Source organism: Poromitra crassiceps (genome assembly GCF_964638095.1).
Source record: "Poromitra crassiceps genome assembly, chromosome: 11".
NCBI lineage: Eukaryota > Metazoa > Chordata > Actinopteri > Beryciformes > Melamphaidae > Poromitra > Poromitra crassiceps.
In genome coordinates this window covers 23,888,707-23,914,326 of record NC_139643.1, presented here as the reverse complement: position 1 = coordinate 23,914,326, position 25,620 = coordinate 23,888,707, and the positions used below count along the sequence as shown (strand labels likewise).

General features: G+C 42.6%; 1 protein-coding gene across 1 annotated transcript; it reads right to left on the bottom strand.

Annotated features, from left to right (window-relative positions):
* Window positions 1-433: 433 nt before the first annotated feature.
* On the bottom strand, window positions 434-23,012 carry LOC310784700 (uncharacterized protein). Its single transcript, XM_083645728.1, has 12 exons — window positions 22,885-23,012; window positions 19,557-19,780; window positions 17,937-18,277; window positions 16,632-16,836; window positions 16,405-16,478; window positions 9,076-9,254; window positions 8,440-8,560; window positions 8,167-8,277; window positions 7,503-7,704; window positions 3,935-4,008; window positions 3,269-3,456; window positions 434-3,089 (listed from the first exon to the last, which is right to left on the bottom strand). The coding sequence occupies exons 2-12, from the start codon at window positions 19,778-19,780 to the stop codon at window positions 2,934-2,936; spliced, it is 1,875 nt and encodes a 624-aa protein (XP_083501854.1). The 5' UTR covers window positions 22,885-23,012; the 3' UTR covers window positions 434-2,933.
* Between the last annotated feature and the right edge of the window lie 2,608 nt (window positions 23,013-25,620).

The window sequence follows — 25,620 nt, the reverse complement described above, 5'->3', positions numbered from 1 at the left end:
TCGGTACGCGATGCGTCCAGAGTGCCTTACCCAGTACACGGACTGTATCTATGTACCTCATAGGACCCCACTTCAAACAAACCGAACTATCCTTTTAATGTCTACCATAATATAGTAAACATAACCAATAATGCTAATTAAGTTATTAAGGTAATCAACGTCACGACATGTAGTTTGTGTATTCAAGAAGTGAGTTATAGAAAAACACATTGTGATTATACATTTCCAACACATAGTTATGCAGCATATGGGTATCCAAATATGAATCAAAGTATCATCATCAACTAACTTGTGTATCTAAATTAACTCTTGTTCAGTTCTCAAATTCTGCTTTCTATGAAGTCCCCCAATTCTCCCATATCTAAGGAAACTCAAACCTTCCTCTATCCATATTTTTTAAATGGAGCAATGTCCATGGCCGTGTACACTAGACTAGGGCCTGGGGGCAGCTCAGGTGCATTCAGGCTAGCCTCTATATCCGTTCTATTTGAGAACATTCAGACAGAGGGACACCACCAAGATAACACAACATCCTCATCCCATGAATCATGGCAAATTAAAAAGAAGAAAAGAAAAAAATCACTGGATTTGCATCATTCATCCACAATAACGTTTATATGACATCTTTCAAAAACAATTACATGGTACAATAAAAACAGAACACATGACAAGCACAGAGAATAAAAGGAATCAAAAGCCACAGAAATAGACACATAAAGGAAGTAAAAACAGACCATATAAAAATATGGACGTAGACACCTCAACGTGACCCATTGGTTTGTGGACTCCCGTTTTAAGCCTTTGGGCATTTGAAGCATCTCAAACGACTATTTTCTTCTCGATTCATCTAACGACTAGTTCTTCAATTAGTCGATTAATCTAACAAAACTTTTTTTTTTAATATACTGAACCTCAAATTCAAAATGGTTGTTGACAGATTGTTTAAACTGCAGTAATATGCAGTTAAGATCATCAGTGGGAAATAGTTTCCCCATTAGTGCGGGCAAGTAATTGAAATGATTTAACTTAATAAATTAATTTAAGTGCAAGGATGCAAATTCATGGGTAGTGGAAAAAGGTACCAGGGAGGGCAGACATAAAACCAATTGCAGAGTTTAACGTTAGAGAGGAGCACTATTTTGGATCTTGGTCCGAAATACAGCCATCTTCACTAGATAGCCACAGCTTGTTAGCGAGATCAATACGACTTCCGGTGGGATTTCCCCCAAAATAAAAAACAAGGTCTAAAACCAAAGTCTAAAGCACACAGGAGCAATAAAAAACTTTTATTTTGAATTCTGATATTGTAACAGTTATCCAGTGTATCAATTATCTTTGCTTCATTTCATTTCGACGCACGCGCGGGCGAAGTTTGCGTTGGTTCACTGGCAACCAGTTATTTTTTATTTGTGTGTGTATACCGGTTGGCACCCTAGAAAGCGAACCCTCAACCAGCTCCAAGCGGAAAAGTAGCTCAAGAACCCCTCTGTCGCTTGATTCAGTATGTATGTAGAGGGGGCCACACTTGGGCAGCGAGATGGAGGTAATGGGGGAGATACTCTAGAGACGGAAGATCTGAAGCTCACACTTTCTACTGTCACCTACTGTATCTGTACATCTCCCTCTGCTGGACAGCATGATAGCAGAGTATGCGCCTTGCTAATGCCGTGATAAAGTGCGAGAAGAAAGGCATCGGCCAACTTCTGAATACTTATGCAAGGGTGAAGATCCACCCACAGCTGGTGACAGCAGAAATGCACCTAATCAGATGCACTGTCTCATCTCCCATCACCCTTCAGAAGCTTCAAGAAGAAGTGCACAAGGACACACGTTTTCACTCCTCCAGCTGGCACCGACGCTGCCCAATTGGATCAGCAACATCAGAGATGTTGAGGAGATCTATAACGTCGCAGAGGAGATTCTCTGATCTGGCCCTGATCTTCTCTGATCTGGCCCTGATCTTCTCTGATCTGGCCCTGATCTTCTCTGATCTGGCTGGCCCTGCTGCACACATTATTGAGGGTGATCGGACTTCAAAGTTGTCACTTGGAAAGATAGTGAATATCTATGCCAGCCGGAAAAAGAGGCGCCTTCCGCTGCACTAGGTCAGCCAATCCTTGTGTTAAATTCTCAGGCAGTAATGTTAGGCTAAACATACCCTTAAGTGCTCAAGTTAATTTAAAGACCCCCTAAACCTACTCCTGCCTTATTACAAAAAAAAATAAAATCCAAAAGCAACCAATTATCTACAAGCTAACTAGCAGTAGCAAATCACAGCATACAACACAGGCTTTCACTAGAGATTCTCACTCCCAACTCGACAAGAAGGGTTCCTGACTGATCTGCAGTACATGACGGGTTTGGAGTGAGAAAGTGTTGGGGCTTTAACTACTGAATACTCGACAGGGATTGGCTCGAGGATTCGTGATGTCACGAATCATGCTTGTTGAAAACGGCCTTTTCAGTGAGCTCAGAGAAACTTTCCACTTTCAGCAGACGATTGTGAAAACAGTCTTCTAGTGTCAAACTCTGCACAGACATCATTCTGCACAGTGAAGCTCAGACATCCAACTGAAGGAACAAGAAGAGAAACTGATTTTTGACTTTAGGGGGTCTTTAAGTGTGGCAAGCAACATTTGGCTAATATATGTAATATCGACCATGTGTATTCTTATCGACAGAATAAGAAACCAACAAGTCAAGATATTCTGTGCTCTTTTTATTTAACTAAGTCATTGCAAGCTTGCCTACACACAGCATTTATAGCGCTGCTATAAACCACCCATTTGTGAACCCCCAAACTCAAAGTTCAACCTTCGCCTATGGACGCACGTGATGCAAATCGACGCAAATACATTGTTGATGACGTCCACTAACACCGACGTGACAGGACAGCCGTAGTTGCCATCTTGTTTTTGTGGAGCAAGAAGCAGCTAGCGCAAGACCAGGCGTTTCCCAGGGAGCCGCCTGCGATTGGTCTTTGATCGATTACGATTGTCCTTGTCCTTCTCTTTTTCTACACGTTTCTTCATATGGCCTAGTATGAGGCGATTGGAACCTCGGTAGATCCACTCCATATGTTGATCATCCTGAGTATGACACACACACAAACACGCACGCACAGACACACACACACACACACACACACAGACACACACAGCTTTTAATTCACAGCAATAAGAACATAACGGACAGGAAAAGAAGAACACAAGTGTCAAGACAGTGGAAATATATAATACTATAAACAAGTTGTTGTTTGAAGGCTGACCTGAAAAGTAACTTGTATCAAGCTACAGTTGAACTGCTGCACCTCACAACTCTTCATGGTTCCATTTAACTCCACGTCAATGATCTGTCCCACCTTGCAAGGGGGAGCATCGTTCGGCCACGCCTTCAGATACTCCTCAATGAAATTCCTGTGGGAGCCCTTTGGAATGTCCTCCCATACGTTCTTCACTGCCACGGACAAGAGAGAGAAACAAGCGCTTTGACACCTCTACTCACTGGGATGTCATATTAGTACACTAGTACAAACCGTCGTCTTGTTAACTCAATTGGTGTCAGAATTTGGGGTTCGATGCCAAGATGCCAACTGGGGCCACCCGTGCTTAAACAGTTCTCTCCATCACTCGCTCATATGGGGGCACCGACCCATAGTGAGGCGGAGTGATACGCTTTCACCAGCCAATCAGCATTGAGCGTAGGTCGCAGAGGCACGCGCTCCCAGAAGTGAATCGCCTCACTCATATTACTCATAAAACCGGGGTTATATACATAGGACTCAAGTTGTGTAGTAAGTTCATATATGGAGTGTGTTCTGTAGAGTTAGGATGCAGATGAGTGTCATTTTCAGGGCAGATGAATGGATGAAGCAGAGGAGGAAGAGCAAGATCAGGACATGTGACAAAAGTGTGTATTCTGCAGTGTAACTTACGTGGTCTGCACACCAGGCGAAGATGAGGCAAGTTAACATAGGAGGGGGTGCCATCATCAAAAAACACCAGGAACCTAAAAAAAGAAGAAGCATCTTTACTGAAACAATCCAAATTTTATCCGATAAATTTTGAGGCATTAATATCTTAAAGAAATGCCACACCTAGGAGCAGTGGTTCCCAAATGGTGTGCTGAGGCACACTGGTTTGCAGTGAGTAGGGCTGGCCCAAATACCATTTCTTGGATTCTGGAAATTCGGTGGTAATCAACAGCGAATATTCAGATATTCGTTGATGGGAGGAGGGGGGGGGGGGGGGGGTCTTTCTGTTTACTTTCGGTTCGGCGACCATACCGCCGCTTGGGTGCATAATGGCAGGGGCAACCCCTTTTAGCCAATTGCCATGAACACGCACACATACACACATACACACAAAGACTTGGACCTCCATGCCAAATTTCAGCCTCCTAGGGCGAAAACTGTGCCCGCTAAAGTGTGGTGAACTCTTTCTGGACCGACAGACCGACCGACAGAGTGACTTATAGAGCTGCTGGTCCCAGCTAAAACAAATATAGGCAGTGCATCTGTGAGCATGACTTGGGAAGGAGTTCACTGTAGCATTTGCGGTGATGAATCCGCCCGTCCAGAAAACGTTTGTCTCCTGTGTAGAGGTCGGCCGATTAGCGGCATTTTGAGATAATCGGCATCGGCCACTGCACGTTACCAACACCAAGGTAACTGTCATCCATAGAGGTTCATAGTGTCTATACTTTACTTAGATCGTTGGATTTTCTATGCATTTTCTTTGCATTCCTACCCGACATGTTTCGACGGCAGCACTTCCGTCTTCATCAGAGGGTGAATATGAAGACGGAAGTGTTGGCGTCGAAACATGTCAGATAGGAATGAAAACCTGTGTCTGATATACATACATATGTAGAAGAAAATCTAACTATCTAACCAAGGTAACTGTTCGGCAATTTTGTGTCTCATTCGTTACATTGACATCTTTGTATTTTATTTTAAAAACAAAAAAACAAAACATAATATCTCCATTATATATTTGCCATCGGCCGCCCTGCTCTCGAAATATCTGCCATTGGAAAACCCATATGGGTCAACCCCTAGTCCTGTGTGTTTCAGCAGGCGACGGTCTCTCCACACTTAACACGTTCTCATTCCCATCGTGTCCTATGTGCTGTTGACGTTTTGTCAGGACCCCTTGGCCCGCTATTTCCTAATACAGAGGCAAATTGTATACTCGACTCAAAAACTCCTCAAAGCAAACCAGTTTTTGCTGTCCGTGCGAGTGCACAAGAGTGTGAAGGAGGATCACATTAGAAAAGGACGGAAAACACACTTTTCCGTCTCTCCCTCTTTTCAGTTCCATTAGCCTACATCAGTTTCAATTTTGTGACCTGTATGGTTTAAATGGGTGTGTTGCTCCTTTAATGTATTTTTTTTTACAAAGTTTCAAATTAATTCTTGAATTATTTTGTTAATAACTATTTCTTGAGTAATATCATCTACCGGTAGTTGTTTGTCAAATTTGTATTGGCATTAGTAAATAAAAAACATTTACAGAGTGATGATGTGTTATAGAGGCTAGGGTTGTGCGATGTCACCAAAATCCCCATCGTGATTGTTTTACAGTGAAACATTGTTTTGCACGATGGCATTGTCATTGGGGTGGGGGTTGGGGGAATAATTAATTATTTATTAAGTCGCTGCGTTGCTGTAATGCGTTCACGTTAAAGGAGAATTTCGTTTTTTTTTAACCTGGAGCCATTTCCTGGCATTAATTATGATTTGGCCACTCACCTAGCGATTTCTGCAGCGTTTCTGGGCGTCCTAGCGTTGTTTTGAGATCAATATCGTCCAAGTCAGTCGTAAAATGGAGTTGATTTGGGGCCAAGTGGTAGCCTGTATTTCCTGCATCTAAATAGCTATTTTTCTTCCCGTTTTCGCCACATATCGCCGTAATCTGATCCGTCAACATCCAGCCGAGTGTTATTTCACCCCAGGCTGTTTCCTGGAGTGCACAGGGATCAAATTACCTCAAACGTGATCTAGGTCACCAAGTCTCGTGAAGTCCCGCGATACTTTCCTGTCGACTGGCCAAATACAGGCAGGACGCTTTGCGGTCGTGGTTTTAGCGTAACCTATGTGGGGTTTGGCGTAACCTATGTGGGATTCGAAATAACGAAGGTTATGCCAAACCCCACATAGGTTACGCCAAACCCCACATAGGTTACGCTAAAACCACGACCGCAAAGCGTCCTGCCTGTATTTGGCCAGTCGACAGGAAAGTATCGCGGGACTTCACGAGACTTGGTGACCTAGATCACGTTTGAGGTAATTTGATCCCTGTGCACTCCAGGAAACAGCCTGGGGTGAAATAACACTCGGCTGGAAAGACGGATCAGATTACGGCGATATTTGGCGAAAAAGGGAAGAAAAATAGCTATTTAGATGCAGGAAATACAGGCTCACACTTGGCCCCAAATCAACTCCACTTTACGACTGACTTGGACGCTATTGATATCAAAACAACGCTAGGACGCCCAGATACGCCGCGGGGATCGCCTGGTGAGTGGACAAATCATAATTAATGGCAGGGGATGGCTCCAGGTTCGAAAAAACCGAAATTCTCCTTTAACAGGACAGCTGAGCCTGAGCTCTACATGATACCAGCGGGCTTGAATACGCTATTAGCCTCTGCTCTGTGCTACAGCACAGAGCCAGGCGACTGAAGTGGGCAGTGGCTGTCACTATAGCAATTTGAACGGCGCAAAACTAACGTTAACGTTACTCACCAACAACGTGTGTGTTGAATTTAACTAGCTGGCAGAAAACCGACTGAATTACTGGCTGATATAACGTTAGATTCGCGTAGGCTTTTGAACCTAATGTAATGAGAGAGGGTTTAGGAGAAATGGCTAGAGAAACGCAGCTGCTGTATCTATATGGAGCGACTCCAACTTTCACTTTGGAAACAGGCGAGTTCAATTCACGGTTGAAGACTTGTACTCACTTTGGGTTGAAAACAGGAAAGAACGTGAAGTTTCTTCTTTGTCTTAAAAAGTTTTCACAACAACACAGACGACAGGCACGGGGGACGCCCCGGCGACATTAAACAAGCGCCCCCCTGTTCAGAGAAGCAGTGGTGCGGAGGAGGGGGAGGGGAGGCTTCCCTGAAGTGAACTGGGTGCGCTTGTTTAATGCCGCCGGCGCGTCCCCCGCGCATCACGGTAAGTGGACTTGGTCTCTTTTATTATTAAAACGGCACAATTTTAATTCGAACAGATAATGAATTACGATGATCCGATGTAGAAGGCTCAGAGGTCGATGGGGGGGGGGGTCAGCCCATCACGATGGTCGATGCCATCGTGGCAACACTAATAGAGGCTACTTTGCACGGATATACACAGGGGTGCCTTGAGATTTGGGCTTGGCCTATGGTGTGCCTCGGGCACAAAAAGTTTGAAAACCACTGACCTAGAGAAAGACATCACAAACACACACACACACACACACACACACACACACACACACACACACACACACACACCTCATTTTGTTCTGTCGAGTGGGGAGTTCTGCCAGGAGACCCGGGGAGAACCGGGCCTCGTCGTCTAGCTTGGCCACCACACGAGCACCGATGTACAGCCGCTCCCTGTCACTCGCTATCTTGTCAAAGGCAATGTGGTGTCCGGAGTTCAGGCTCCTCCCTTTATCTTCAAAATCAATCTTGTACTTTATCCTACCATTGTCTGCAAAGGAGACACCACCAATGAATAAAGATAACAAACTTAATTAGTGGAAAAGCATGGCTGTTTCTCATGCAACACTGCATATTAAGACATCTCTGGGAGTCTACTTTTGTGTATAATACATGTACAAGAATATAATTCATCCTTCAATTCAAATATTTACACTCACATCCTGACCCAATACTGTACCAACAAACTCTTCATCTTTGTAGGGGTACATGCACTCATCTGTTGCCAGTCATTTCCCGCCAGCTGAACACAAGTTCTCTCTTAAGTTAGGGTGTAAAGTCCACAGTAACTGCTACGCTAAAACTACTTCACACTAAAAGTTGTGTCTTTGTTTGGTTGTGCCACAGAGACGTAAGGTACATTTTCAGCTAGTTGAGGAACAACTGTGGAACGTAGTTCCCCAAAATGAGACAACTAGGCTAGCCGTCAAAAAGAATGCATGCGTAATCTTACCCTTTGTTACTATCTTGCATATTTTTCCATTTTGCCAGACCGAGGGTCCCCTCTTGGCCAGGACGGCCATGTTTAAAGTGACCTCATCCTCTGGCAGGTGAGAGGGGGGGCCTGTGGGTTGGGGGACAAGTGGGTTGGATGCTTAGGAAAGACTCGACACTACAAGTGCAAACAACGGTGCTGTCATCAATAAAGTATCACAAACCTTTTCCCAAGCCATGGCCAAAGACTAAATTTGTCATCAACCCAAGACAGATGATTATTATGATTTACCCGTGACTGTGGGCCTGGAGGCAGGTTTGTCCTTGTGCCTCTCCTTCTCTCCACGTTTCTTCATAAAACGCAGACGGCTTATGTATTTACCTCGGTACATCCACTCCATATGTTGATCATCCTGAGTATCACACACACACACACACACACACCCATACACACCTTTTAAATCACAACAATAAATAAAGGAAAAGAAGATCACAAGTGTCCAAGTGGAAATAAATTAGGGCTGCACGATATACTGTATATCAAACGGATAAATTATCGGCCGATGATGAAATTATCCCCGAAATGTATCTTTATCGGCTATTATCGTATCGGCTATATTATAGCCAACATTGGCTATAATATCTATACAAAACGGGTTGTTTACAAGGAGAACTCCTTTGGATACCATAACATTTGGATACATTTGGCATAAAATGCCATAGGGGCCAGTCTACTGTGTTTTATCTGCAGACTAAGCAGCCATAGGCTTTCGCTTCTATAAAAGCCTTTATTTCTCGGTGATCGTATCCTACCGGCCATGAGAAGCCGGTAATTATCGGTTATCGATATCGGCTGGAAAAAGAATCCACATCGTGCATCCCTAAGATCAATAATACTATAAACAGGTTGTTGTTTGAAGGCTCTGACCTGAAAAGCAACTTGTACCAAGCTGTATTCGATCTGCTGCACCAAACAACTCCTCTGGAGCAAGTAAGTGATGTCTCCGACCTTGCAATTGGCCAGAGGCTCGTTCGGCCAAAACTTCAGATACTCCTCAATGAAAGTCCTGGGGGCGCTGTCTGGAATGTCCTCCCATACGTTCTTCACTGGCACGGACAAGAGAGAGAAACAAGCGCTTTGACACCTCTACTCACTGGAATGTCATATTAGTACACTAGTACAAACTGTGGTCCTGTTAACTCAAACTGGTGTCAGAATTTGGGGTTTGATTCCAACTGGGGCCACCCATGCTTAAAATGTCTGCACTCACAGCACCTTGGCTTGCTTTGGATTTAAGTGTCCACCGAATGGCTTATGGAGAATAAAGGACACAAGTCCTGAAATACCGTTCCACGCTCAAAATCTTAGTATACTAACGGGAATAACGGAAAACGGAATCTATTTACATGGATGAAAAGCACGCTGCCACGTGGCCCCCAAGGAGCTCTGTTCTAGGACTGGCTTGCACACTATTGATCTCAAAACAACGCCTAAGACGGACAAAAACGCTGCGGAGAACACTGGGTGAATAGTCAGATAATAATTAATGTGAGGAGAGGGATCCAGGTTAAAAAAAAACGAAATTCTCCTTTAAAGCCCCCCTCCAATGTATTTTAATAGTTTAGTCCATGTTAAAGCCCCCCCTCCAGTGTATTTTAATAGTTTAGTCCATGTTAAAGCCCCCCCTCCAGTGTATTTTAATAGTTTAGTACATGTTAAAGCCCCCCTCCAGTGTATTTTAATAGTTTAGTCCATGTTAAAGCCCCCCTCCAGTGTATTTTAATAGTTTAGTCCATGTTAAAGCCCCCCCTCCAGTGTATTTTAATAGTTTAGTCCATGTTGAAGCCCCCCCTCCAGTGTATTTTAATAGTTTAGTCCATGTTAAAGCCCCCCTCCAGTGTATTTTAATAGTTTAGTCCATGTTAAAGCCCCCCTCCAGTGTATTTTAATAGTTTAGTCCATGTTAAAGCCCCCCCTCCAGTGTATTTTAATAGTTTAGTCCATGTTAAAGCCCCCCCTCCAGTGTATTTTAATAGTTTAGTCCATGTTAAAGCCCCCCCTCCAGTGTATTTTAATAGTTTAGTTCATGTTAAAGCCCCCCTCCAGTGTATTTTAATAGTTTAGTACATGTTAAAGCCCCCCTCCAGTGTATTTTAATAGTTTAGTCCATGTTAAAGCCCCCCCTCCAGTGTATTTTAATAGTTTAGTCCATGTTAAAGCCCCCCTCCAGTGTATTTTAATAGTTTAGTCCATGTTAAAGCCCCCCTCCAGTGTATTTTAATAGTTTAGTCCATGTTAAAGCCCCCCCTCCAGTGTATTTTAATAGTTTAGTCCATGTTAAAGCCCCCCTCCAGTGTATCTTAATAGTTTAGTCCATGTTAAAGCCCCCCTCCAGTGTATTTTAATAGTTTAGTCCATGTTAAAGCCCCCCCTCCAGTGTATTTTAATAGTTTAGTCAATGTTAAAGCCCCCCCTCCAGTGTATTTTAATAGTTTAGTCCATGTTAAAGCACCCCTCCAGTGTATTTTAATAGTTTAGTACATGTTAAAGCACCCCTCCAGTGTATTTTAATAGTTTAGTCCATGTTAAAGCCCCCCCTCCAGTATATTTTAATAGTTTAGTACATGTTAAAGCACCCCTCCAGTGTATTTTAATAGTTTAGTCCATGTTAAAGCCCCCCTCCAGTGTATTTTAATAGTTTAGTCCATGTTAAAGCCCCCCTCCAGTGTATTTTAATAGTTTAGTCCATGTTAAAGCCCCCCCTCCAGTGTATTTTAATAGTTTAGTCCAGGTTAAAGCCCCCCCTCCAGTGTATTTTAATAGTTTAGTTCATGTTAAAGCCCCCCTCCAGTGTATTTTAATAGTTTAGTCCATGTTAAAGCCCCCCTCCAGTGTATTTTAATAGTTTAGTACATGTTAAAGCACCCCTCCAGTGTATTTTAATAGTTTAGTCCATGTTAAAGCCCCCCTCCAGTGTATTTTAATAGTTTAGTCCATGTTAAAGCCCCCCTCCAGTGTATTTTAATAGTTTAGTCCATGTTAAAGCCCCCCCTCCAGTGTATTTTAATAGTTTAGTCCATGTTAAAGCCCCCCCTCCAGTGTATTTTAATAGTTTAGTCCATGTTAAAGCCCCCCCTCCAGTGTATTTTAATAGTTTAGTCCATGTTAAAGCCCCCCCTCCAGTGTATTTTAATAGTTTAGTTCATGTTAAAGCCCCCCTCCAGTGTATTTTAATAGTTTAGTACATGTTAAAGCCCCCCTCCAGTGTATTTTAATAGTTTAGTCCATGTTAAAGCCCCCCCTCCAGTGTATTTTAATAGTTTAGTCCATGTTAAAGCCCCCCTCCAGTGTATTTTAATAGTTTAGTCCATGTTAAAGCCCCCCTCCAGTGTATTTTAATAGTTTAGTCCATGTTAAAGCCCCCCCTCCAGTGTATTTTAATAGTTTAGTCCATGTTAAAGCCCCCCTCCAGTGTATCTTAATAGTTTAGTCCATGTTAAAGCCCCCCTCCAGTGTATTTTAATAGTTTAGTCCATGTTAAAGCCCCCCCTCCAGTGTATTTTAATAGTTTAGTCAATGTTAAAGCCCCCCCTCCAGTGTATTTTAATAGTTTAGTCCATGTTAAAGCACCCCTCCAGTGTATTTTAATAGTTTAGTACATGTTAAAGCACCCCTCCAGTGTATTTTAATAGTTTAGTCCATGTTAAAGCCCCCCCTCCAGTATATTTTAATAGTTTAGTACATGTTAAAGCACCCCTCCAGTGTATTTTAATAGTTTAGTCCATGTTAAAGCCCCCCTCCAGTGTATTTTAATAGTTTAGTCCATGTTAAAGCCCCCCTCCAGTGTATTTTAATAGTTTAGTCCATGTTAAAGCCCCCCCTCCAGTGTATTTTAATAGTTTAGTCCAGGTTAAAGCCCCCCCTCCAGTGTATTTTAATAGTTTAGTTCATGTTAAAGCCCCCCTCCAGTGTATTTTAATAGTTTAGTACATGTTAAAGCCCCCCTCCAGTGTATTTTAATAGTTTAGTCCATGTTAAAGCCCCCCCTCCAGTATATTTTAATAGTTTAGTACATGTTAAAGCACCCCTCCAGTGTATTTTAATAGTTTAGTCCATGTTAAAGCCCCCCTCCAGTGTATTTTAATAGTTTAGTCCATGTTAAAGCCCCCCTCCAGTGTATTTTAATAGTTTAGTCCATGTTAAAGCCCCCCCTCCAGTGTATTTTAATAGTTTAGTCCATGTTAAAGCCCCCCCTTCAGTGTATTTTAATAGTTTAGTCCAGGTTAAAGCCCCCCCTCCAGTGTATTTTAATAGTTTAGTTCATGTTAAAGCCCCCCTTCAGTGTATTTTAATAGTTTAGTACATGTTAAAACCCCCCTCCAGTGTATTTTAATAGTTTAGTCCATGTTAAAGCCCCCCTCCAGTATATTTTAATAGTTTAGTACATGTTAAAGCACCCCTCCAGTGTATTTTAATAGTTTAGTCCATGTTAAAGCCCCCCTCCAGTGTATTTTAATAGTTTAGTCCATGTTAAAGCCCCCCTCCAGTGTATTTTAATAGTTTAGTCCATGTTAAAGCCCCCCCTCCAGTGTATTTTAATAGTTTAGTCCATGTTAAAGCCCCCCCTCCAGTGTATTTTAATAGTTTAGTCCATGTTAAAGCCCCCCCTCCAGTGTATTTTTCAAGTTCAAGTAAAAGTATATTTATTGTCATTGTTAAATTGCTCCAACAACGAGATATAGACAAGCATCTCCCTGAGACGTACAGTGAAACACCAAGGTAAAGTGCATCGGCCCAAATAATAAATACATACAATAAATAAATACATTATTCTATAAAGGCATCAGAGTTAGTGACTGTTCAGTAGTGCATGTAAACAGTGAGTCCAGAATGTTGTACAGAGTTCGTGAGCAATGAGTGTGAAACAGTCAGAGTTGGTCAGAGTTCATTGTTCGGGGGGTGGGGGGGTTGGGGGTTGTGTTGTGTTTCGAGGAGTAGTGTTCAGCAGGCTGACAGCTTGTGGGAAAAAGCTGTTAAGCATCCTGGAAGTTTTAGAGCGGATGGACCTGTATCTCCTACCTGAGGGCAGGAGGACGAACAGATGATGAGCCGGGTGAGATGAGTCCTTGATGATGCTGAGGGCGTGGCGCAGGCAGCGAGAGGAGTAGAGGGAGTGGATGTCCAGGAGCGAAGTCCCAATGATTTTGCCCGCCGTTTTGATGACACGCTGCAGAGCGTGCTGGTCTGCTTTGGTGCAGCTGGAGAACCACACTGACAGACAGTATGTCAGCACGCTCTCGACGGCACATCGATAGAAGTTCACTAGGAGCCTCTGTGGGAGGTTTTCACGCTTAAGTTTCCTTAAGTAGAAGAGGCGTTGCTGTGCTTTGCCAATCATGGCGGTTGTGTTGGCGCTCCAAGACAGCTCATTTGTGATGGTCAGACCAAGGAATTTGAAAGACGTGACGATCTCCACTGCCTCCCCGTTGATGAACAGGGGGGAGTGGTTGTGGTGGCTTGACTTGCGAAAGTCTATAATCACTTCCTTGGTCTTTTTGGTGTTGAGCTCCAGGTTGAGGCCGCGGCACCATTCCTCCAGCATCTGAACCTCATTTCGGTAGGCAGACTCATCGTTGTTAGAAATGAGGCCCAGCACTGTAGTGTCGTCAGCGAATTTGATGATGAGGTTGGAAGGGTGGAAGGGGGAGCAGTTGTGTGTGTATGCGTTGTAGAAGAAGGGGCTGAGCACGCAGCCCTGGGGAGCGCCGGTGTTTAGGAACAGAATGGAAGATGAGTGCTTGCCGAGTTTGACAGACTGTGAGCGGTTGGATAAGAAGTCCAGAACCCAGTTGCAGGGCCTGGAGTATGGAGATGAGCTTGCTGGGCCGGATTGTGTTGAAAGCAGAGCTGTAGTCGATGAAGAGCAGTCTTACGTAAGAGTTCTTGTGCTCCAGATGTTCTAGGGCAGTGTGAAGAACGATGGCTATGGCGTCGTCAGTCGATCGGTTCTCCCTGTAGGCGAACTGGTGTTGGTCACAGGAGGCTGGCATGATGTCCTTGATGTGTTTTGTGACAAGTCTCTCCAGACATTTGGCAGGGAGGGGAGTGAGGGCCACAGGCCTGTAGTCGTTCAGGCATGTGGCAGCTGACCGTTTTGGCACTGGGATTATTGTTAATAGTTTAGTTCATGTTAAAGCCCCCCTCCAGTGTATTTTAATAGTTTAGTCCATGTTAAAGCCCCCCTCCAGTGTATTTTAATAGTTTAGTACATGTTAAAGCCCCCCTCCAGTGTATTTTAATAGTTTAGTCCATGTTAAAGCCCCCCCTCCAGTATATTTTAATAGTTTAGTACATGTTAAAGCCCCCCCTCCAGTGTATTTTAATAGTTTAGTCCATGTTAAAGCCCCCCTCCAGTGTATTTTAATAGTTTAGTACATGTTAAAGCCCCCCCTCCAGTGTATTTTAATAGTTTAGTCCATGTTAAAGCCCCCCCTCCAGTGTATTTTAATAGTTTAGTCCATGTTAAAGCCCCCCTCCAGTGTATTTTAATAGTTTAGTCCATGTTAAAGCCCCCCCTCCAGTGTATTTTAATAGTTTAGTCCATGTTAAAGCCCCCCCTCCAGTATATTTTAATAGTTTAGTACATGTTAAAGCACCCCTCCAGTGTATTTTAATAGTTTAGTACATGTTAAAGCCCCCCCTCCAGTGTATTTTAATAGTTTAGTACATGTTAAAGCCCCCCCTCCAGTGTATTTTAATAGTTTAGTCCATGTTAAAGCCCCCCCTCCAGTGTATTTTAATAGTTTAGTCCATGTTAAAGCCCCCCCTCCAGTGTATTTTAATAGTTTAGTGACTAAACTATTAGGGGGGGGCTTTAACATGGACTAAACTTTAGTCCATGTTAAAGCCCCCCCTCCAGTGTATTTTAATAGCTTAGTACATGTTAAAGCCCCCCCTCCAGTGACTTCCGGAGTCTCCTGGCCAATCTGAGAGGATTGGCAGCCCTATAGAGAGCCGCAGTAACGAGTCCGGAAATCATCGATGCTAACAGCCCTGGTTCAACACAGTTTTCGCCTATGGGAGTTTTGAATGGGTTTTTGGCGCGATGCTTCTAATACGCTCTCTGGGCAACGCTGGCTTAATCAAACGCGAACCAGATGGTAGTAACATCATCTTCACACATGAAGACCACTTTTATGAGTTTTGAAGCTTTTATGTGGCGTTAAAAGGGCGGCTAGCTAGCAAACGGCTAAATGGGACTACACTGTTGAGTCGATGGGGATATATACGTCAATAACGTCACCACTTCAAAGGGCGAACACGGAAATTCTCTTTCCCTCACCTGGTTCAGCCCGTTCAGCCCGGGGTAATCAGTGCACACATCAACAACAGTCCAGGTTGTGTGCTGACGTGACGTGGAAGCCTATGCGACAGTGTGTAGTTCTGGATTAGCTTAGCACAAGCTTTTTACCTCTAGGGCTCGCATTTACGCTTCAAAACTCATGAAAGTGGTCCTCATGTGTGAAGATTATCCCGCTGAACCTTGGTTCGCGTTTGATTAAACTTGCGTTGCCCAGAGACCTTATTTGAAGCATCACGCCAAAAACCCATTCAAAAATCCCATAGACAGAAACAGTGTTGAACCAGGAAGTTCGGGACTTCCGCATTCAGCCTACAAAAATACGTCATCCCTGCGGCTCTCTATTTGGTCCGCTTGCTTTTTGGCTGGTGTGAAAGCGAACTGAACCAGCTGAAAAACTAAACACATTCTTGCGTCTGGTCCGAAAGAAGGACCTGGACTAGGCATGTGTCAAAACACCCTTACAAAGTCATTTAGACAAAGGTAATATTATTTCATTATGTGTACTGACGTTATTAATACAGATTAGATTAGGAGGTGTTGGTGGCAACAGTGGAGGTGCAGTAGAGCACACTGAAAACGGACTCCACTTAAACCTCTGTGGACTGGAGGCAGTGGTGAAGCTAAAATGTTTTACGACAATGTTACAGTATACCCCTTCAAGAAAATATGTCCTCAGTGACTTCATATTTTGCCATAGTCACTCAACTTCTGCATTACTCCTGCTGCCTTGGTCCACCCTGACTTGTGTAATAATTGTGGTTGATACGGAGTCTTTTCTGTAGACTTAGGATGCAGATGAGTGTCCGTTTCAGGGCAGATGAATGGATGAAGCAGAGGAGGAAGAGCAAGATCAGAACATGTGACGAAAGTGTGTATTCTGCAGACTAACTTACGTGGTCTGCACACCAGGCGAAGAAGAGGCAAGGACACATACGAGGGGGTGTGATCATCAAAGAACACCAGGAACCTAGAAAATAAATTTGGCATCGAAACATATCTTCACTGAAACAATAAAACTACATTTTATCTGAGAAATTGTGAGGCGTTCATTTCTTGAAAAAATGTCACACCTAGAGTCAGAGAGAAGCACACTCTGTCTCCAACACATTAACACACACACCTCTTCTTGTTCTTTATAGTGGGGAGTTCTCCCAGCACACCGGGGCAGAAGCGGTCCTGGTTGTCCTCTGGGTACTTGGCCACCACACGAGCACCGATGTACAGCTGCTGCAGTATCGGGGCCTCGTCAAAGGCAATGTGGTGTCCGTACATCAGGGCCCTCCCCTCCTCCTCGTAATCAACCTTGTACTTCAGCTTCCCATTGCCTGCGAAGGACACACCACCAATGAATAAAGCTGGTCTAATTCTGACTCGTTTCTGGTTTTAATCTAATTAAAAAATTATAAGAAAAATCAAAACAAAAAACACTGCCGTCTCTAAACAACATTACACTGCATATTAGACATGTGGGAGTCTACTTTTGTGTATAATACATGTAAGAGTATATAATTTGAAATGAAATGAGGGACGGACAAGCCAGTCTTAATTGTCACAAACATCGGCACACGTGCGGGCGGTGGCGCACACACAAGTTTCAAGTTTATTTGGATCCCCATTAGCTACAGCATTGCAGCAGCTATGCAGTCTCTGCATTTATCCCATCCAGGCATGTCCTTCCTCCGGGGGGGGCGGGGGCCAGGAGACAGCTTTCCGGAAAGTAGGGTGTCCAGGGTAAACTAATTATTCCTAATATTCATGAAAGCAGCGCCGCCTGATTGGCCGATGCGCTGTGCATGCCCTCTTCGAATCCGCCCACTCCACTGAGATGACAAGTGAAGTCTGATGCTACGGTACATCTAGTGCCTACAGCTGCGTGCATGTCAGTAACACAGGTAGAGTCCAAATCCAACAGGGCTCGGGAGGACGGACCACCATTTTAAACATGTGTGACAGTAGAAGTCAACAGTTGACTGCAAACTGCTGCTTTAGGGCTTATACTTATAATAAGTATCGTCTTGGCTGAAAATCATTCCAATCAATTCCCCCTTTTCTTTCTTTTTAACTTTTGTTTATGCCTACTAAGCAAGCATAATATTACTTTGTACTTGAGCTCTGCCCCTGGAAGTGATGTTGGCATAGCTGGGCCATTGTATTTAGGCTAGCAGTCAGTATTCTTTCTGACCTGTATGCAGAATATATATACAGGCAGACATTTATTTTTTAATCATTATAAAGCCACAGCAGAGTAAAGAGGATATTAATGTGATGCGTGTAGTTATTCACAGATGTAGCCTCTCTCTCAAAGCACACCGGATTGATGCATTTCCCTTCAAAATGTATAAATTAATTTTTTTAACTCGATTTATTATTACAACAAAGAAAAACTTGCAACCTGTCAAAAACAATGCAGGCATATTCTTCTTACCCTTTGTTACTATCTCGCATATTTTTCCAAGTTGCCAGGTAAAGGGGCTCCTCCTGGCCAGGACTCCCATGTCTACGATGACATCATCCATTTCCCGAGGCCTTCCTGTGTTTGACCCCGTGTCTGAGCCAAAGTCTGAGCTGGAGCTCGAGCCGTCGTCATCACTAGAGTCAGAGTCGCAACTGCTCACGTCCTCTTCTCCACTGCCGTCCGGCTGTCCAGTTGGGGAGATTCTTCCAGTTGATCCGTGTGGCTGCATCTCACTGTCGTGGTGTCGTTCCGGGCTCTGATCCGAGCGTCTGTATCCCTCGCGTTCTGTTGTGCGATTGCCACAGCTACGACTGGATCAGAGGAAAGAGGTATACTGTAAAAGCCTGAAAGCTGACAACCAACCGATTGTCCAAAAGCACAATTACATTCAACGTTATTAGTCGTGTTTCCATTACCCTCAGAAATGCTTAAAATCTAAATATCGCAATAGAAATTGGGTAATGGAAACACGTGAATTTCGAAAAACCTCCCAAATATCGCAAAAAGTTTTTGCGCTCTCATGAGGTGGTTTTTCAGACGTGTCGATATAGCAGTTTATCGCAAAAGTGTAATGGAAACACATTTTCCGCATTTGCACGTCATGTGACCCGTCTTCTCCTTTGGAAAAGCAGCGGAAAATGAAAGGAAAATGAGGGAGAAACGGTTCGATAAGCCATGGAAAAACCTCCGCAGCAAGTTGTAAACTTTGAAGCAACGCTACCTAGCAGAAAGACGAGTGTTGTGCAAAAGCAGAGTCGGGGTAAATAGATCATGTTTAATGGCAGAAATCGGTCCGTGGTGACAGGCTGCCTGTGCGCGCATTTGAGCGGCGAGATGAGTGGATGAAAAGCACACACTGGTGCGGTGCTCCTGACTGAAGTGAATACAGTGACTGTGAGTAATACATTACTCACGTTTCAGGTGCAATGTTATAATGCACAACATTCTGATTATTGAACCAAATCAGCCTTTTTCCCCGTCCATCTCTAAATCGGACCAGTTGTAGGCTATTAGGCTACCTTTTTTCCTCTCTGTCGCGCTCGCATTCACCGCAGCCAGCAACATTTTGCGACTCATTTTCTTTTGAATTGATAATCAGGCTCGTTTATATGCGTTGTAACTTCATGTTGTGATTTGCATTGACCATTGGTTAGATTTGAGCATGCAGGGGATGGGATATGGGCAGATCCCCGTGCGTAATCACTGTGGCAGCTGCTGGTAAACGGGGAATTGCATTCAGGTGTGTGCGCCGTCAGACCAAACTCAACTTCAATGGAAACGCCTACAAGTCGCAATTGTACATTGTCGAAGTTGTAGAAATATCGCAATTATTTTGCGAAAAACTGTAATGGAAACACAGCTATTGTTACCACCAAAGGAAATTTGGTTTGAAGCAGGCATCAGAAACACATCAGGACAAAGACATAAAAAAAAAACACTGACGATACCAAGCATCATAATACAGAGCACAATAATTCCGGGAGTGGTCAGCTCAAGTGAAAAAAAAAAGTAGGACATTGCACAGGATTGACACTATTTTCAGCACAGTGACCCAAAGAAACAGTCAGCAAGCACACAGACATACTGTACCTCCTTGAGCGTGCATCACTTCCTTCCTGTCTGTGTCCCCGACGTCCCCGTCCCCTTCTGTCTCTGCCTCTGTCTTTTCCTCTGTCACTGCTAGAGGAGAACGAAGGCGATCTCCGGCACCGTTGTCTGCACCTGCACTCTCTGTCGTCCCGACAACAATCTCGGCTGCTGCTTGGACTGTCCGTGTCCGTGTCCGAGGACGAATCCCGTCTCGTCCGAGGCATCTGGGACAATGGAAGGAACATAAAAAAGGCATCATCGATGCGGTTATCGGTTTTTATTTGAGGTAGCAGCAGAGGCATAACTACCATATAAACTGGCATATAACCACTGGACCGAAGCAATAGCAATGCTTATCTACGGTCAGCACAGACATGTGGACGTAGAGGACAGCATCACAGCAAAGCCAGGGCCTGATGCTAGCTAGCACTGCTAACGCGTTAGCCACACAGGATGCTTCCACTCAACTTTGTTGAAGGCCAAGGCTTCCGAACGTTAAGTGGACTCTATTGAGCCCGAATACACAGTGGCTGGGGTGAGTTGTCATGTTTTCTGATGTGCAATGTTCAGAATAAACGGCGCAAGTGCCACACACGATTTGGTTATTGACTAATGTAATTCACGGTTTCAAATGGCACACAATACTTTTTGGGACAACGTTTTAACATGATAGATTGAAATGCCCTCAGTTTTGGCTGTTTTCTGAGTTTTCTTACTTATAGACTAGTTGACTTGCCTAAATAAGTGAAAAATAGACTATTTGTCATTTTGTCAGGTCGAGGAACATACCTAGTAATCAGTAACAGGGATGTATTTATCATGTATACAGGGATAGGAATATTACCCGATTTCTGTGTTTCATGTAAATGCCATATCCGGGCCATGTAAACGCAGTCAATGAGCCAATGCATCTGGTCCATCATTCATTCACCAAATAAATAATTCAACAACATAAAAGAAAAGTTTTACATAGTATTTACATATAGTGTCAAGGTGCTGTCGTGGAATTTCCAGGTTACTGGGGAAGATGGTAAGGAGTCCCCAAACATAGTACTTTAACTCAAAAATAATGTTCTAAAACTAAGAGGAATGATCTCACTTGAATAGCAGTTTAATGCATTGTTCACACAACAAATGTGCTGGTCCACGGATCATCTCTGACTATTGCAATGCAGTGCTAGCCTATCTTTAATATAATTCTCAAAACTCTGTTCTCTAATTCGGTTGGTTCCGTGGTTATCTTTTCAGAATTTGTGCCAGCAGCATTTCTCAGGCTGTGGTGTGTGAGAAGTGACCATGACCTGTTTCAATCCGACTGCTTCCTGTGCTCTCCTATCTCACTGATTCCTAAGTAACATACCATCATTTTAAGGACATGCTGTCTGGACTTCTCTAAACAAACAGTGATCCCAGCTGTGCTCAGACTTGCCCTGAGTGGACAAATGATGAACTTTTGTGTATCATACTATGTACATTTTCCGGTCTTTGCGACACACGCATACGGGCATTTGGACCATAGACATCAAATAATATGGACGTATCTATCCCATTACATTTCTTCTCCTTGGCGGAGTTCAAATGTTAGCCATCACCATCTTGATTTTTCGTCAGCTGAGTGGGAGGGAATGGGTTGAGTCCTTCCGCACCTCACGTGATGGGAGTTTCCCAGAGCCGCAGCTCTGCCTGCTATTGGTCCGTGATCGGCAAGCTCGCGGATTAACTTAGATCACTGGACAGGCGATCTGTCAATCACCCCGGCCCTTTTCTATCATCTATTTTACTCCAAACATGCGAGTTATATAAAAATGACCCACCCCCTACAGTTGTTATGAAAAGGTGAAATTAGCTATATAGACCAAAACCGTGTTTTGCCCCTCACTGGAGAGATGTTTAATCCTGTTACAAAGTTGGGCATTTTAACATGGGGGAATGTCTACTGCCCCTGACGCATATTGGCCATTTGAGGATCTACAGCTTTTCAATTCACTTCTGTATCATCAGAGGGCAGGGGGGTAAACAAAGATATTTTACACTCAAATGTCTCTCCTGTAGTGAGACAGCTCTAGAAGGAACTGAGTTTTGTAATGACAAATGTACCAATATAGTGATTAGAGATGTTCTACTGAAGGAGTATTATCCCAACCCAATAAGAAAAAAATATATCCTCAGGGAGTTTGAACGTGAGGAGGTGGTGAAAATAAGAAAAAAAATCATTTCCTTTACCTCCCAAAGTGAAGAAGTTAACTTCAAAATTTTAAATTAGATTTATCCTGCAAACGAATTCCTGCGACAAATTTAATCTGGAGCTAAATAATTGTCTTTTGTGAAAATTAAATTGAAACTTTAGAACATCTATTTTTCCAATGTAATTTAGTGCAGACCTTCTGGAGAGATATGCAGAGCTGGCTACAGTCCAAGGAGATTGAGATACCCCTGTTGTGGAAATCAGTCAAATTTGGTATTTTGGGGGGAAATAGAGACTTGGATTTTACGTTGAATATTATTCTGTTACTAGGAAAGTCTTTAATACATAGGTGTAGATAAAACTAAACCCAACTTGTGCCACTGGAAGAATGAGCTTAACTTCTGAGTAAGTCTCTGAAAGTCATGAAGGACAAGAAAGCTCTAAGTTCCTGTCCTTGCTGGACAGGCTTAAGTTAATCTGAGATAGCCCTCGTTATTTAATTTTGGTATATGTTTCAGCTATTGTAGTTATTCTTTTTATTTTCTTAAAAATCGTTTTTTTTTGTCTTTGTTTGAATGCTTATACTGCTGGTTCTGATTGTTATATTGTGATGTGCCTTGTTTGTATACTTTGTTAATAAAAATAAAAAAAGAGGGAAGGGGTGGGCTTGCCCACTGATTTGGACCCATATTCGGGCATTTAGGGGCGGTGCCAAATATGCCAGGCTCTCGAAGGTGCGTTTTTTTCACAGATTGCATAGGCCCTGACCTACTAGGCCTTTACGTTATTTAAATACCACACACCATCATTCCATATCATTATAGTAGCACATAAAAATGGGTGGAGTTTTTATAAATGTTGCCTCGTACCGTAATGTGCAACAACACTGTAGTTGTTTTCAATTAGCTTGTTATGTCACTCTTTTAAAAGAACGTTAATAAACTTATAACGCCAATGTTACATCAGTAACGAAGGTTCGGCTGCTAGGCTAGCCCGACTTGCTAGCCACGTTAGCTTAAGCTAACCGCCATCTTAGCCTACGTTTATCAGCTAAACACTCGTTTACGATAGCTAGCTACCTTGCTAGCTATTTGGTCCGAATTTGATTCGATTGTTTTATTACAGAAAATGACTGCGAATTACCGTTTTAGTAGCTAGACCGGTGCGTTTCTCCCACACAAAAAATCCGTGATGGCTAGTGGTGTTATGTCTGACACCGAAGCTCCTTCTTCTTCGTGGTTTAATGGCGATTGCCAAACAACAAACCACCAGGCTCCGAACAAAAAAAGGGGCTTTTGTTGCTTTGAGGAAAAAATCACGTGACTTATGACGTCTGAAGCTGGTGTCTCCTTCATTCAATCACGTGGTTTGGACATGACTTTCCAATTCCTTTTAAAGAATACAATTCTGTAATCAAAGCCATTCCCTCTGGTTTAATCCATCTGATTAAAAGTCACTTATCTGTTGGTGGAGATAACACCCCAGCGGTACCATCTATTTTGCTTTTGAATGGCATCAACATAAGGGATAAGAAATGTGATAATAAACATATTCGTAACATTTTTCAAAGTAAAAACAAAAATAACCCCAATTTTTTTGGAACTCACACATCGAAGAGATACACTGGGAAAAAGCATGGCTTCTACCTCACAAGTTTTGTATTTCTAACAAAGTCAAAGAAGTTCATTTCAAAATTTTACATAAAATCTATCCAGTAAATTCTATAATCTGCAGATATGTGGATGTTGATGCTCCTTTTGTGGACAAACTGATGAAACTTGGATCCATCTTTTTTTCCAATGTAATATAACAATGCGATTCTGGTCTGATTTAAATTCTCATGTTTTGAATCTCACTAATGTTACCCACTGTTTTACTCTTAAAGATGTTATTTGTTATTATGACAATACAAGTAACAAATCTCTAAGCTATGTTTAAGCTAGCCAGTACAGATAGGGGCTATGTTTAAGCTATGTAATTTTTTTTATTTGATTTGGAAAATTCTTTATTCATAAACAGAAGTTTTTAGGTACTCGGCTGTCTTTCCCCATCTTTTTGATTGAATTCAACTCATTACTTAATTCGCTTGCTCTTGTAAACAATAAAAAAAAGCAACAGGTTCTTAGAATATTACAGAAACATATTTGATGTAACCCCTGTAAATTGACTTTTGCTAATGTCATTTTGTCTGTCCTTATTTTTATTTTATTCTAAAATGTCAAGTTGTCTTTGTAAACATTAATTATTGTATTGTATTGCTCTATGTCTTATTCATTTGTTTGTTTATAACTCTCAAGTATGGTGATGTGTTATTGTCTGTCTGACATATTTTGTACATCTTTATTGTTAATAAAAAATAAAAAATAAAAGAAATCGCGTGGTTTGGTTTGACAGCTCGGTGCACTGACTGTGGGTAAGATTAAGTGTTTGGTCAGAAGTTTACAGTCAACCATGGGGGCAGTCAACAGCTACCATATTCTGTAGTTGGTACTCTTTAATGGACACTGATGGAGAGCCTAATCGATAAAATATTTTATAGTGTGCACTGCACTCAAAAAACCACCACCGAGTTGAGATGACATTTTCACAATAGCATGACCTCAGTAACAGATACACAGAGTACTGTAACAAATACAGAATATAAAATACACAATTGCTAATGCCCTTTTAATCTGGGTTTGTAATCTGGAAAGCTTGTTTACATGGGATTTGAAAAGGACCTGATGTATACTGAGTCTCCTTTGAATTTCAGATATTGACTTAGGTTAAGACAGTGGGACACATGGTTGAAGTCACCAGATTTGTTTGAAAAAGGTCGGTGACCGAAACGTCACAAATTTGATTGCAATTTAACAGTGTGCGGGACTCTTTTTTCACTGAAGTCACCAGATTACCATGAAGGTGCTGTGGTGCAACCCAAGGTTTTGATTTAATCCTGCAAAAACTGAGTAAATAAACAGCAGCATGTGACAACCCCAAGAACACATGCCCCACAGTACACCATGGCATCAACAATAGGCTACTGTAACAAAAATGGCAAGACCCCTCCTTTCGCACCTTTCCTTTGACCATGTATTCCATTAATGTCTCTGTGAAGTGCAATGCATTGCCGATATTCCTACTGCGTCGACTGAAGCAGAGATCTGCCCATCCATCTTGTTTGGAAGCGATCTCACATTCCCCATGTTGATAAATGAAATGTAGGGTTTAAAGTAGGGATGCACCGATATGAAAATTCTGGCCGATGCCGATAACCGATATTAACATTGCTGTTATGGCCGATAACCGATATTTACCGATGTCGATATGATCTGTATAAAACCACATTTTTATGATCATCACATTTTGTACATACTGAAAAACACATGTTAACACTGAATTTGAAAAAGTTATGCATTCCTTTATTTGCAAAGCCTTTGGAAAAGCCCATAAATCATAGATTTACTGCATTATTTCATATCAATGTGAAGAATTTGGCTGATAATGATAACCGATATTAACATTGCAACATCTGACCGATACCGATATGACCGATATGTAAAAAAATGACTAACATCGGCCGATACCGATATGATTGCCGATATATCGTGCATCCCTAGTTTAAAGCTCCCGTCTCTCTCAGCTCCCTGCTCTTCCCTCTCTGACACACCACCAGCTGAGTTGGTATTTTTTTTATCATGGTAAAGGCAGCGAGAACTTTGCACAATGGCATCATGGTCTTCAAGAACCAAAGAGCCAAGAGCAAAATCTGAGTTTGCCTTTAGTCAGTGCTAAAGAGTTTAAAGCTACCACAGTGAATTATCATTTGTTTTTTACCAAAGCATTCCTTGATTTGCATTTAACCAAAAGGGTGACAACCAAAGCTGGGTTGGTCTTCCT

Excerpts from the sequence above, each read along its gene's own strand:
- LOC310784700 (XM_083645728.1), bottom strand. The coding sequence starts at position 19,780 with ATGCCTCGGACGAGACGGGATTCGTCCTCGGACACGGACACGGACAGT. Across the intron at positions 9,255-16,404 it reads TCGCCTGGTGTGCAGACCAC|TGAAGAACGTATGGGAGGAC; the intron begins GTAAGTTAGTCT and ends TGTCCGTGCCAG. Across the intron at positions 3,090-3,268 it reads TGATACAAGTTACTTTTCAG|GATGATCAACATATGGAGTG; the intron begins GTCAGCCTTCAA and ends TGTCATACTCAG.